This window comes from Scyliorhinus torazame, chromosome 7 (assembly GCF_047496885.1).
Source record: "Scyliorhinus torazame isolate Kashiwa2021f chromosome 7, sScyTor2.1, whole genome shotgun sequence".
Lineage (NCBI taxonomy): Eukaryota > Metazoa > Chordata > Chondrichthyes > Carcharhiniformes > Scyliorhinidae > Scyliorhinus > Scyliorhinus torazame.
Window position 1 is genome coordinate 113051481 of NC_092713.1, and position 15434 is coordinate 113066914.

General features: G+C 46.0%; 1 protein-coding gene across 2 annotated transcripts in view; it reads left to right on the forward strand.

Moving 5' to 3' along the window:
• Positions 1–15434, forward strand: part of axdnd1 (axonemal dynein light chain domain containing 1) — a 486782-nt gene that overhangs the window by 341192 nt on the left and 130156 nt on the right. For both annotated transcript variants that reach the window (XM_072511281.1, XM_072511280.1), the window contains exons 24-26: positions 12628–12735; positions 13515–13643; positions 14557–14648. In XM_072511281.1, coding sequence (XP_072367382.1) covers positions 12628–12735; positions 13515–13643; positions 14557–14648 — 329 coding nt within the window. The remainder of the gene's footprint in view (positions 1–12627; positions 12736–13514; positions 13644–14556; positions 14649–15434) is intronic.

The window sequence follows — 15434 nt, forward strand, 5'->3', positions numbered from 1 at the left end:
ATTAAACAGTTCCAGTTAAGCAACCTCAAGATTCACAGCTGAAGGATATTGTTAATAAGGAATTGGCCATGTTAGTTGTGAGAACACGTCACAGCTCTAACGTGGTGTTATATGTGTAATGTTACATAGTTGATTTTCAAATCTTTGTTACTGTTGACCGTTTAATAAACAAAATGTTCTCAAATGGTGCTGCAGGTTGTGTTTGCTGTTTGCTGCTGCTTGTGGCTGCAAACGCCTGGAGGCAACTGCTGCAGTTTCCTTCCTTTTTCTGTAGCCTGGAGTAAGGAAAGGTAAAGATGACCTGCTGCCTGGGCTGGAGAAGTGGAAGGGGAGCTCTTTCTCTCTGTTGGAATGCTCTGGTCATTGCAACTTTCCACTGCTGAGGAGTCTACTGCGAGAACTGCAAGAGAGGGAGAGAGAGGCAGATCGATCCGAATGAGCAGTGTTTGCTGCTTGCTGTTGCTTGCAGCTGCCTGGAGGCTGTGTTATGTTTGCTGCTGTCTCTTTGCTTTTGTGGCTTGAAGTAAGGAAAGGAACGATGGTAAGATGGCCTGCTGCCTGGGCTGGAGAAGGAGAAGGGGAAAGGGATCTAGTTCTCGCTTCTGGCGTGTTCTAGATCGGTGTGATTTTTCCATTGCTGTGGAATCTACTGCTGGGAGCTGCAGGAGGGAGAGAGAGGCTGATTGATCTGAATAAGCAACTTGATGAAAGTGTTGAAGAAATGCTTTTGCGGACTGCTGGTGATTTAATTGTGAGTGTGGTGAGTGCTGCATGACGACTAGCATGTTGCCTCAAGTCAAACCTGAACGTCAAGGTTGTTTTACTGTACCTTGCATGCCAGTGGAACACGTGGATACCGAGCTTTTGAAATGAGGCCGCATAAGACTGCTGGTACAATGGAGGCTTATGGACAGAGACTAATAGGTAAAACTACCACACAGCAAGGATCTTTCATTCTGTTGATACCTACATAGGGGGATGCAGTGTGTTTGGTTTTCTTTATACAAATGAACTGTTGTAGCTTTATGTTTGTACCGATATTGTGTAGTGGAAAGGTACCTGTGTGTGTTTGGCATGGTGCCTTTTCCTTGTTGTTTAATGGTTAGAGTGATTTATGGAGAGTTAAGAGTTGGTTTTCATCTTTTTGTATCAAGGTGCTGTTGACCATTTAATAACCAGAATATTCTCAAGTGGTGCTGCAAGTTGTGCCTTCTCCTTGCTGCTGCATGTGGCTGCAAATGCCTGGAGGCTGCTGCTGTTTCCTTCTTTTTCTGCAGCCTGGAGTAAGGAAAAGGAGGATGGGAAGATGAGCTGCTGTCTGGGCTGGAGAAGTGGAAGGGGAGCTCTTTCTCCTGTCATGCTCTGGGTCGGTGTGATTTTCCACTGCTGGGGAGTCTACTGCTGGGAGGGAGAGAGGCAGATTGATCTGAATGAACCACTTGATGAAGGTGTTGAAGAAATGCTTTTGTGGATTGCTGGTGATTTTAATGTGTGTGTGCTGAGTGCTGCATGTCAACTAGCACATCACTGCGAGTCAAAAACACTGGACGTCGAGACTGATAGAACATAGAACATACAGTGCAGAAGGAGGCTATTTGGCCCATCGCGTCTGCACGACCCACTTAAGCCCTCACTTCCACCCTATCCCCACAACCCCAAAATTCCTCCTAACCTTTTTTTTGGACATTAGGGGCAATTTAGCATGGCCAATCCACCTAACCTGCACATCTTTGGACTGTGGAAGGAAACGGGAGCACCCGGAAGAAACACATGCAGACACAGGAAGAACGTGCAGACTCCACACAGACAGTGACCCAGCAGACAATCGAACCTGGGATCTGGTGCTGTGACACCACAGTGCTAGCCACTATGCTACCGTGCAGTTTTACAGCACCTTCCATACCAGTGGAACATAGATTATCATAGAATTTACAGTGCAGAAGGATGCCATTCGGCCCATCGAGTCTGCACCAGCTCTTGGAAAGAGCACCCTACCCAAGGTTAACACCTCTACCCTATCCCCATAACCCAGTAACCCCACCCAACACTAAGGGCAATTTTGGACACTAAGGGCAATTTATCATGGCCAATCCACCTAACCTGCACATCTTTGGACTGTGGGAGGAAACAGGAGCACCCGGAGGAAACCCACGCACACACGGGGAGGATGTGCAGACTCCGCACAGACAGTGACCCAAGCCGGAATCGAACCTGGGACCTTGGAGCTGTGAAGCAATTGTGCTATTCACATGTAGATGCCGAGGTTTGGTTCCGATTATATTAGGCTATAGAAGAAGACTGGTACAACAAATGCTCATGGACTGAGACTGTTATATAAAACGACTGCACAGCAAGGATCCTCCATTCTGTTGAGGAGCTGCATGGGGGGGATACAGTGGGCTGGATTCTCCATTGTCAGGATGCTCCATTTTGCCGGCAGCCCGGGAGTTTCTTGACAGTGTGGGGTTGCCCCACAATGGGATACCTCATTGACCAGCCGGCGAAATGGAGCATCCCGCCGGCGTGCTGAATCAGAAATCTGGCGCGGCGGGACTGAGAATCCATTTCAGCTGTGATGGAAAGTCAATGTCGTCCCCGAATGAGTGCTCCAGGGTGTCTCGGGCTGGCGATTGGGGGCTACCTTGCTGACTCCTTGCTGGAATCTGCTTAGGGTTGGGGGCTGGGGACACCAGAAGGACTCGCCTCATTGCCAGGTGATCCTGCAAAACACAAGACACATAATAATAATAATCTTTATTGTCACAAGTAGGCTTACATTAACACTGTAATGAAGATACTATGAAAAGCCCCCAGTCGCCACATTCTGGTGCCTGTTCGGGTACACGGAGGGAGAATTCAGAATATCCAAATTACCTAACAGCACGTCATTCTGGACTTGTGGGAGGAAAGCGGAGCACCCGGAGGAAACCCACGCAGACTCAGTACAGTTAGTGACCCAAGCCGGGAACCTGGGACCCTGGCGCTGTGAAGCCATAGTGCTAACCTCTATGCTACCGTGCTTCCCATACATGACGCATGATTGGATCGCGGGTTTCTGTGGTGGGTGGTGGGCTAGTGAGGGTGTGGTGTGGAGGTACTGTGGGGAGGTGGGGTGGTGAGGGGTGGTGGTGAGGGGATGAGGTGGGGGATCATGCTATGCGTGCCATAGACAGAAAGCTCACAGTGTTAGGCAGTCAGACATGTGCAGCACAGGGGGTGGTCTTTGTGGCCAGGGCACCCAGCCATGGCAGGCGGTATGGGTGCTGGCAAGTGGTGCAGGGTGTGGAGCGGGCACACTGTTGTCGGGTGGGGTTTGTCGCCCCATGGGGGTGGATTATGGGTGTGTGGGACGAAGGTTGATGCCATGGGGCACAGTGCTGGTTACTCACCCTGGCCACCCGGGGAGGTCATGCAGCTTCTTCCTGCACTGTTGTCCGGTCCTGGCGGTGGGGCCCATGGCATTCAAGGCCTCTGCCACCAGCTCCCAGGCCTGGTATACGGTGGCTGGTGGCCCGCTTCTCCTCCACGGCATCCAGCAGGGTCTCAAGCCCTGCATCTGCAAACCAGGGTGCTGCTCTCTGTGCTGCCATTTTGTTGGCTGGGATGAGTGTGTGTGGGGAGCGGAGTGCTAATATGTGGCTGCAGCTTCTCATCCTCTCGAGTGGCAATCCCGACCCCAGCGAATTGTATACCGTTTTCCAATGGAATTGATTGACTTCCATGTGGCGCGGTGCTAGCCCATTAATGGATCATAAATTGCTCCGGGACCAGCGCCAATTTAGTTGTCGCAGAAGTCCACCGATTCAGTTCCGGCATCATCACTTAATTATTGAAACGGAGAATCCTGACCTGTATATTTTCAAGATGCAGTTTGATATAGCATTTGGAGCGAAGGGATCAAAGGATATAGAGGGAAGGTGGGATTTGGCTAATGAGTTGTGTAATGTTCTCTGCATGGATGGCGAGGTCTTTGTAGTTGAAGTGATCAGGGAACATACGGCTTTGTAAATAAACAAAACTGTTTATTAATTAACTAAAACACTAAAGGGTTCCTATGATGCTTATGAAGATTACGGTTGGATACGATGGCTAAATACAAACAACTGTGATTAATTATTATTAATTACTGTTGACTCAGGAGCTGCTCGATCTGTGACTGTACTCTGTGCTTGCTGTCCAGCTTTTCTCACTCTGTGCTATCCTGGAGAATACGTCCTGTCTCCCATGTGGCCTGTCTTCCAGTGACCTACTCCTGTAGCCAAGCCACCTGTGGTCGAATGCTAGAATACATCCCATGTGGATGTCTTCCAGTGACCTACTCCTGTAGCCACGCCACCTGTGGTCGGATGCTAGAATTGTAATCTATGCATGCAGGCAATGATGTTTATATACAGTTTGGTTATATGTTACATACACAAATGAAATGAAATGAAATGAAAATTCATTTCATTTCATTTCAATGATTAAATGATATTCTACATATCATTACATCCTCCTATTTTTCAAGATGATTGTTAAATCATTTGCATGCACATATAAGCTATTTACAGATACATGAATTTGAAATGGGTTGAATTGAATGCATGCAAATTTTTTCTTTTCATTTAGAGTGTCCGGTGTTTTAAAAAGTCTTACTATTCACAGATCCAGTCTGTCAGGTCGCCTTCGAACCCGGGTGGACCATCATAGTGCTTGTGTTTAGGTCGAGGCAGTTTGGCCATTGTCGGACAGTCTTACTTGCTCGGTATTTGTCGCTGTTGGAGGCCCTTTTTTGGTGGCATGCACAGGCTCAGGCGTGCGAGGAGGAGCTGTTTCTCTTTAGCTTCATCAATGCCCTCCGATTCCATCCTTGATCCGTAAGGATGATAAATGATTGGGGTCCTGCCTGGCTCATGACCTTGGCAGTCGTAGACCATCCTTGTGGTGTCTGCACCCTGACAGTGTCGTCCAGTCCCAAGTCATCCAATATCTTGCTGGATCGGTTGTAATACTGAAACTGTTTTTATTTTTGTGCCACGATTCTCTGCACGATTGGCTCATCAACTTTTTCCGGCATGGTGGGGAGTATTGTCCGCAGCCTCCTACCCATGAGTAAGTGGGCTGGATCCAATCCACAACTCAGAGGCTTGGTGCGATATGCCAACAAAGCAGGTCACTGTGTGATGCCATGACCTTTTTAAGCAGGATTTTGACGATGTGGACCCCTTTCTCTGTCTGCCCATTTGATTGAGGGTAGTGTGGGCTGGAGGTCACATGCTTAAAGTCATATTTCATTGCGAACTGCTGCCATTCTCAGTTGGAAAAGCAGGGGTCATTGTCGCTCATGACCGTTTGCGGTATGCCATGCCGAGCAAAGATCTCTTTTGCAGTCCTGATGGCACTGGCACTGCTGGAGCTCGGTAGCTTTGTTACCTCTGGGTAGTTGGCGTAGTTGTCTACCATTACCATGTATTCATTGCCGTTCATATAGAACAGATGGACCCTGACCTTCAGCCATGGCTTGTTGACTGGTTCGCTCTCGGTCATTGGTTGCTTTGGTTGATTATTCTGGTACCTTTGGCAGGTCTCACAGTGGTCCACTGTGCGTTGTATGTCTTGGTCGATGCCTGGCCAGTAAACTGACTCCCTGGCCCGTCTCTTGCATTTCTCCATCCCCAGGCGCCCTTCGTGGATCTGGACGGGAATCATGTTTTGTAGGGCGTGTGGAATGACAATTCTGTTTTTTCATAGCAGAAAGACATTGGTGTGGCTCAGCTCATGCCTGATGTTTCAGAATTTGGAACACGCATTGGTGGGCCATCCATGCTACATGTGATGGAGTACCTTCTGCAAAGTCACATCTTTCAATGTCTCGGCCTTTATCAGTTCGGACTTGGTGTCTCAAACTGGCAGTGTTTCCACTATCAGATCGACCTGTCCCTATACAATTTCAGCCATGTCTGTACGGTCCTTGTTATTGGTGGCTCTGGACAGGGCATCCACCAGCACAATGTATTTTCCCGGCAAATACACAAGCTAAGTTATATTTCTGCAGCTTCATTATTAGTCTCTGGATGCAAGGTGACATCTCACAAAGGTTCTTCCGAATGATGGAGACCAGTGGTCGATGATCTGTCTCCATCGTAAAGGTTGGTCGGCCGAAGATGTAGTCATGGAATTTCTCAATGCCCTCCACCAGCCCAAGACATTCCTTTTCTATTTGGCCATAATATGCTCGGTGTCCACCATTGCCCTGGATGCATATGCCACTGGTTGGGAGGTCCTGTCAGTGTTCTTTTGTAATAGGACTGCTCCTAGCCCATTCTGGCTGGCGTCAGTTCATATCTTCATATTTTTTGTTGGTCGAAGAACGCCAACACTGATACGGTGATCAATGCCTGTTTTAGGTCGGCCCACTCAGTTTCATGGCTGATCATCCATTCAAAAGGAACATTTTTTCTGATTAGGTTCCTTAAATTTATGGTCTTCGAGGCTAAGTTGGGGATAAATGTTCCGACAAAGTTTACCATCCCAGCAGGCGGAGCATCGCTTTCTTGTCCTGCGGACGAGGCATGCTGATGATGGTTCGGAGTTTCTCCGGATCGGCTGCACTCTGCGATTGGACAACTTATCACCAAGAAAGGTGATTTCCTTGACGCCGAATTAGCACTTGTCCCTGTTGAGTTTGAGCCAATATTGCTTGATCCAGAGCATGACTTGACCTAGTCGCTCTGTGTTCCGCCACGTTTGATGCCCAGATGTTAACGTCATCGACATACACTCGAACTCCAGGCAGGTTTTCTACTATCTGCTCCAAGGCTCAGTGGAAGATTTCAGATGCTGATATAAAGCCAAACGGCAGTCTTAGGAAACAGTACCGCCCAAACCGTATGTTAATGGTGCACAGACGTGTGCTGTCCTTGTCCAGCCTCAGCTGCCAGAATCCTTTTGATGCATCCAGTTTGCTGAATACTGTGGCATTTTTCATTTCGTTGGTAATCTCTTCTCCTTTGGAGATCTGATGGTGTTGTTTTATGTTTTTGTTTAGGTCCTTGGGATCGAGATGCGCAACTCTCCGTTGCTCTTCTTCACGCATACCATGGAGCTCACCCATTCGGTTGGGTCTTCTACTTTCTCAATGACACCTAGCCTCTACATCTTGTCTAGTTTGGTGTTGAGGCATTCTCGAAGCAGCGCAGGTACTTGTCTCGGCGGGTGGATCACTGGATGTGCATCGTCCCTCAGCTGAATTTTGTATTGTGATGGCAGCATCCCGATTCCCTGGAATTCTTGCGGAAATTAAGTGAGAATTTGGTCAATGGCAGCGTCAGGCGGCTGCTCCATTACGCTGTGGACATGCCACACTAGCTGTAGCTGCTCGCAGGCCTCTGCACCCAGTTGCGACTTTCTTGCCAACTGCATTATTATGAACCTGATCATGTGTTCTTTGCCTTTAACTGCTACCTTCTGGTGACACGCACCTAGAGACACTATGCACTGTCCGCTATAGCCACACAGGATGCAATTGTTTTTTTGGTGATTGGCTTTATCCTCAACTTTAGCAAATCGGCTTCATTAATTGGGTTTACTTGAGCCCTTGTCTCGAGCTTTACCTGTATCATTGTGCCGTTGATGTTGAGCGGTGTCGTCCACTCATCTGCTGTCTTCACCACATTAATTCTAAGTGCTCCTGTAGGTGCAGCATGCCGGTTTACTACATCGACACACTTGAGTTGCTGGCTTGTTTCAGTGAGCAAAGTGACTTCTTCTGGCACATCGGTTGCAGGTTTTACCACGTGCAGGGTATTTACTCGGGCTGTGCATTCTGCCGCACCTGGGACAAAGGTGGTGTGCTCCGATGGTTGTCTAAAATGATGGTCCCCATGCTGACCACGTTGGTAGTTTTGCTGCGAAACAGCAAGGATGGCGTTGGCCTCGCTTTCTTGTTTCGTGCCACTTCCCTGTGCTTGAATTTCAGTGGTTTGTTGTAAAGCAACTTCGCTGGCCTTGCAGATCTGTATTGCATCGGATAAAGTCACATCAAATTTGCGCAGCAATCATTCGCGTAACGTATCATTTTTAAATCCATAAACAATTTTGTTCTTGATTAAAGAATTCTCTAAGTCTGCAAAATTGCAGGTTTGCACTTTAAGACGCAAGTTTTCTACAAAAGCGTTGAATGCTTGGCCCAATTATTACGACCGCATATGAAAGACATGTCGCTCAAACATTACATTTGTCTTTGGATGGCAGTAGTCATCGAAGTGTCCAATTATTTTATCATATCTTTTCTTGTCGTCCTCCAAGGCAAACTAATTGATTGATCGATATTTATTGTCACATGTACCGAAGAACAGTGAAAAGTGTTTTTCTGCGGCCAAGGGAATGTACACAGTATGTACATAGTGGATAAAAGAATAATCAACAGAGTACATTGACAAATGGTACATTGACAAATAGTGATTGGTTACAGTGTGGAACAAACAAGCAATATATGAGCAAGAGCAGTATAGGGCATCGTGAATAGTGTTCTTACAGGGAACAGATCAGTCTGAGGGAGAGTTGTTGAGGAGTCTAATAGCTGTGGGGAAGAAGCTGTTCCCATGTCTGGATGTGCGGGTCTTCAGACTTCTGCATCTTATGCCTGATGGAAGGATCTGGAAGAGGGCAAAGCCTGAGTGTGAGGGGTCTTTGTCAATGCTGTCTGCCTTCCTGAGGCAGTGGGAGATTCGTCGTTGTTTGAGATAGGGCCACCACAGTCGTATCATCTGCAAACCTTTGATCGAATTGGAGTTGAATCTTGCCACACAGCCATGTGTGTATAGGGAATATAGTAGGGGACTGAGCACACATCCTTGCGGGGCCCTGGCATTGAGGCCTATTGTGGAGGAGGTGCTGTTACCTATCCTGACAGATTGCGGTCTGTTAGTGAGGAAGTCAAGGATCCAGCTGGAAAAGGAGGGGTCAAGTCCAAGGTTGCAGAGTTTGGTTATTCGTCTTGTCGGGATAATGGTGTTGAAGACAGAGCTGTAGTCTATGAACATAGGTGTCCTTGATATCCAGATGTTCAAGAGTTGATTGTAGAGCCAGGGAGCTAGCATCTGCTGTGGACCGGTTGCGGTGATAGGCAAACTGCAGTGGATTGAGACCGTCTGGGAGGCTGGCGTTGATCCGTCTCATGACTAGCCACTCATAGCATTTGATGATAACAGATGTCAGGGCCATCGATCGGTAGTTGTTGATGCACACTACCTTGTTCTTCTTTGGTACTGGTATTATGGTGGTCTTCTCGAAGCAGGTGGGGGCCTCGGAGCGGAGAAGTGAGGTGTTGAAGATACCTGCGAATACACTCACCAGCTGGTCAGCGCAGTCTCTGAGTGCTCGCCCAGGGACTCCGTTGGGACCCATCGCTTTCCACGGATTCACTTTCAAGAAGGCAGCTCTTACCTCTTGTCACAATATACACCAGTATATCGTCGTGCAGATACACACACACTGATGGACACACAGCAAGACCAATCAACACACACAACACCGCAGCCAATCACCAGTTAGAGCACACTCACTATAAAGACAGGGGGCATCAGAGTTCCCGCTCATTCGGGATACAGCCTCCTACAAGGACAGAGCTTACAGCTTACAGCATAGGTCCTCACCATGTGTTGAGTGCATAGACTGGTTCGGACAGGCATAGGTCTTTAGTTTAATCTAACATCGTGTTAACCCACAGTGAAAGTATGTTCAACAGTTTCTAACTTAATAAAATAGTGTTGTACTATTTTAAGTGTTGGCGGCCTGTATGTGTTCCACGGATCCAGAGCACCCAACACATCACCACTGAGGTTGTAATAGTGGGTATGGGTGTGTCCAGGGCTGTTGAGGCGGGTGACACTGATGTATTGGCTGACTGTTCAAAGCGGGCAAAGAACTTGTTCAGTTCATCGGGGATGGATGCTCCAGCTCCAGAGATTCCGCCTGGCCTTGCTTTGTAGCCTGTGATCTCATGTAAACCCTGCCATAGTCGTTGTGGGTTAGTGTCGTTGGCCTGGGACTCTAGTTTGATCCGGTATTGTCTTTTGCCGTCCCTGATGGCTTTCCGTACGTCGTACCTGGATTTCGTGTATAGGTCAGGGTCGTCAGACTTGAACGCCTCCACCTGGGACTTCAGCACGGAGTGGACCCTTTGGTTGAGCCTGGGTTTCCGATTGGGGAATACCCGTGTTGTCTTCTTTGGTACAGTCCTCGAGACACTTACTGATGAAGTCTGTGACGGTGGTTGTGTACTCGTCCAGGTTAGCTCCCGCGGCCTTGAATATGGACCAGTCAACAGACTCCAAGCAATCACAAAGAATGTCCTCAGATTCCTCGGACCAGCACTGCATGGTTTTCTTGACTGGTTCAGCACGCCTGAGGTGCTGTTTGTAAGCCAGAAGTAGGAGTACCGACTTGTGGTTGGATTTGCCAAAGTGTGGTCAGGGAATAGAGCGGTAAGCACCTTTGATGCTTGTGTAGCAGTGGTCCAGGGTGTTTGCACCTCTGGTGGGGCTGGAGGCATGTTGATGGAGTTTGGGTTGAACCTTCCTGAGGTTGGCCTGGTTGAAGTCTCCAGCCATGATTGTCAGGGCTTCAGGGTGATTTGTTTCTTGGTTGTTGATGGTGGAATGTAGTTCGTCAAGTGCTTTCTTCACTTCCGCCTGGGGTGGGATGTAGACTGCTGATAAGTACACAGGTGAATTCACGTGGGAGGTAGAAAGGGCGACACTTCACGGTCAGGTATTTTAGGTCTGGGAGCAGTGGCACGCCACGGACAACACATCCGAACACCAGGGGGTGTTGATCAGGAGACAAACACCCCACCGTTCAACTTGCCTGAAGCCATTGTGCGATCCATCTGATGGATCAAGAAGCCTTCAGGTTGGATGGCGCAGTCTAGTGTGGCCGGAGTAAGCAGAACACACAGCAGTTCCTCACTTCCCTCTGAGAGGTAAGTCTAGCTTTGAGGTCATCCAGCTTGTTCTCAATCGCTTGGACGTTCGCCAGGAGTATGCTGGGGAGAAGGGTCTTGAAGCTGCGTAATTTAAGTCTTACCTTCAGACTGACACGTTTCCCCCGCTTCCTGGGTTGGCGACTGCTCTTGAATGGGAGGGCTGGATTTAGTAAAGGTAGTTTGTTACGTTCGGAGGAATCGTTGATGATGGTGGCGATGTCAGGATCACTGGAGGGGGTTATACGTGGGTTGCTCTGGTCTCGTGGGGCGGCGAGGTCGGATTCACCTCTTGGTGTGGTCAGGCATCCCACTTCGCTGGCGGAGACTTGCTCCCCCATGCTGAGATTGGCCTTGGTGGTGGTGGTACTTCAGGATGATGGCCACGTGTTATATAAGCTAATTGCCTGGGCACCAGCTAGATTCATCAGTAGGGCTATTTAGCTCTGATCAGAGGCCGCCAGGAGACCCCGGGCCTCCACATAAAAAGTAAATTGTTGTTTAAAAGCACGCCAGTTGGCATCTACATTACCAGTCGTGAGGAGGGGCCGAGAGTCTGGAGTGCTTCCACCTTGCTTCACCTGGTCGTCTTGAGTTTGGCAGCCGATCTCTTTCTTGTCAAGCCTCCGATTGTCCTTTTCGAATTTTTCTTGCTGTATCTAGTTTTTCCTAACTGCACCCATTTGACATTCACTCTGTGGTACCATGTAATGTTCTCTGTCTGCACGGATGGCGAGGTCTTTGTAGTTGAAGTGATCAGAGAACATACGGTTTTGTAAATGAACAAAACTGTTTATCAATTAACTAATACACTAAAGAGTTTCTATGATGTCTACAATTATTACAGTTGGATACAACGGCTAAATACAAACGACTATGATTAACTATTATTAATTACTGTTGACTCAAGAGCTGCTCGATCTGTGACTGCACTTTGTGCTTGCTGTCCAGCTTGTCTCTCTCTGTGCTATCTAGGAAAATACGTCCTGTCTCCCATGTGGTTGAATGCTAGAATACATCCCACGAGGCGTCTTCCAGTGACCTACTCCTGTAGCCACGCCACCTGTGGCCAGATGCTAGAATTGTAATCTATGCATGCAGGCATTAATGTTTATATACAGTTTGGTTATTATGTTATATCCACAAATGATATTCTACATATCATTAAAAGTTGGATGATCAGCCATGATCACAATGAATGGCGGAGAAGATTCAAAGAACCAAGCGCCGGCAATGACCATCTACGTCTCGGACATTTCACACTGATTTCTAATTGTTTTCTGTTTGTCCAATTAATTGAAATGTTCTTTGGCATACTTCTACAGAATTGGATATTTAAGTCAATCATTTTAATCAGCTTAAAATAAAGTTGTTATTTGAAACAATCAAGATCATTTAACGTATAGCAATGTGATGGCTGTGGGGTGTTGTGCTTTTTGAAAAAGTTTGATATAGGCAAGACATTGAATTACCCTGCATATAGATCAGTCAGTTGCCAGGAAATTTGCTGCAAGAAAAAAATTCCTTTATGAATGACTTGAATTCATACACCCTTTATAATTGTTACTGAATTCTGTACTGTGCGCTGTGACCTTTGGTGTAATTTATTTAATTGTGTCAGTTAATGAGAATGCAATGCTTTTACCACTTTTTCTGCACTTCAGCATTCAGCTGTGCAAGTTGTTGGGAATGTCACTGAAACTGGAGAAAGTTCACAGATTTTCAAATCAAGTGAAAATACAGATAGAGCTGAGGGAATGAGAGACTTTGAGGTAATATCAAACCATAAACATTTTATTTCAGATAGCTTTATGTCTTAAAGGCCATAAAATTCCATCTGTAGCACCTATATTTTTGTTGCTATGTTGCCATTTTGTATACAAAATTGTGTTGGTCAGTATGCCTCCTACTCAGAGCTCTTCTCTCATCCCTTTCTACCTTCTCCTTCTTCCAGCAACGTGCTCTGCTCTGCATAATCACTTTGTTCATTCTCCAAGTCATGTTGTATTTCGGGGGTAATGATTACTGTTGCACCAATGTCAGGGGGCAATTGGCAACTTTAAACAACTATAGAAAGCACCAATCACTGCTGAATCTAAGTAACAGGCAAAACTCAATGAGCATTGAATGTGTAAGCAGTTAACGATATATTTAAATAGCATTGATGGTGGGGGATCCTTCTTGCTGTTGAATGCTTTACAGCTGTACAAAATTATGAGAAGGCATTAGCTGGAATATTGATTTACAAAATGGCACAGCTGACATTAAATTAGCATTGCATGCTGTGGTGTACGTGCGAACGCCCTCACCATCGTGACATTTGACATGATTCACCCCAAAAAAATGCACATGAACTGCATTTGCCATTTGGACACCAAATCTGTAGGGCACAAACCAGGGTGCTACAATCTGAATTTCATGCCTGTTACATTTTGAATATTGCATTTGTTTCATTAATGATATCTGCTACTTTGATTAGCACATATTTTCAGTAGAAAGACAAATTTAGAACAAAAAACTTGTGTTCAAGCAAGTGAATTAATTTGTTTAGGATCAAAGTCTTGGAATAGAGGAAAGTCATACACTTCACAGCCCGAGCAAATCCATCCTGAAATTTATTGGTGAAGATACTAACATCCATGAAAAAGACCTGAAAGAAGCCGCTGTTCCTGTTTTAAAGGTAACAACTTAACCATTACTAATCATACTTATGATGGTTACAAAAATTTAGCCATTGTAAAGTTTTTGATCAAACATTCTGGAGGACAGTACGAAATGCTTTTATGACTGTTATACCAAGAACACTTTTAGTGTTATCCTCAAATTAGTTCATCCCAGCTGGAGTTCAGCGTGACACAATTTATTTTAACATTCACAAGCTAAGATAACATTAAAAAAAGGAATAGACCATTCAACCCTTGAGTCTATCATAAAATACAATCATAAAACGTTTATAGCACAGAAAGGGGCCACTTGGCCCATCATGTCTGTGCCAGCTGGTAAAAGAGCCATCTAGCCGAATCTGACTTCCCCACATTTGGTCCATAGCCCTGCAGGTTATGGTACTTGGGGTGCACATCCAGACACAAACACCTCTTAATGAGTTGAGGGTTTCTGTCCCTACTACCCATTTCAGACCATGAATCCCAGATCCATAACCGTCTGGTTGAAAAAAAAATTCTTCATCTCCCATAGAAACCTTACAGTGCAGAAGGAGGCCATTCAGCCCATCAGGTCTCCACCAACCCACCGAAAGAGCACCCTACCTGCAGGAGGCCCAAAATAGGTTTATGACATTTTATTATTTTATTCTGTCATTTAATTAGATCAAGGCTGATTTGCATCTTAACTCGAACTATTCACCTTGGATCTGAAATTCTTCATACCCTTACCTAAAAAATATTAGGGAAATAAAAATCAGCCTGGCATGAGTACATGTACGGTGGGAAGAATGCTTCATTCTTTAGAAAAACGGTATAATAATAAAATAATAAGTAAAATAAAACTGGCTTAATGCTTCATGTTCTACCCTCAATGTCTTGAACCTGCCTTCTGTTCGCTACTGTTCACTTAATACTGAACTGTAATTGCAGGTTGATATCAATGCTGTTGTTCCTATACACCCCAAGTCAGTGAAGGCATTTGAGGAAATGGTTGCCATGGGAATGTTACAACAGCAACTTATGTGAGTAGCTAGTTATAGTTCTCCTGAATTAAACTTCACCACTAGAAACTACTTAGTGTGCTGCATTGTATAATCCATTATTTCAGGTGGTATCCATCATAGTGCAGTAAAAACAGGAAAGGTGGGAAGACCATTGCTTACAGGGGAAATTAGAAATAGTATTAGATCCAAGGAAGAAACATATAAATTAGCCACGAAAAGCAACAGACCTTAGGATTGGGAGCAGTTTAGAATTCAGCAAAGGAGGACCAAGGGATTAAGAAGAGGAAAATAGAGTACCAGAGTAAGAACATAAAACCTGATTGTAAAGGTTTCTATAGGTATGTGAAGAGAAAAAGATTGGTGAAAACAATCAGAAACAGGGGAATTTATAATCGGGAACAAATAAATGGCTGACCAACTAAATACATACTTTGGTTCTGCCTTCACAAAGGAGGACAAAAATAAGATACCAGAAATATTGAGGAATACAGGATTTAGTGAGAGGGGGGAGCTTAAGGAGATCAGTATTAGTGGAGAAAAGGTGTTAGAATCATAGAAAAGTTACAGCATAGAAGGATGCCATTCGGCCCATCTCGACCATGTCAGCCCGAGGACACCGAGGTGCCCTTTCTAATCCCACCTTCCCGCACCTGATCCATAGCACTGTAGCTCAAAGCACTTATGGTACAGATCCAGGTACCTTTTAAAATAGTTTAGCGTCTCTGCCTCCACCACCAAATTGGACAGCTCCCACCACCCTCTGCGTAAACAAGTTTTCCCTCATGTCCCGTCTTCTGAATTCTC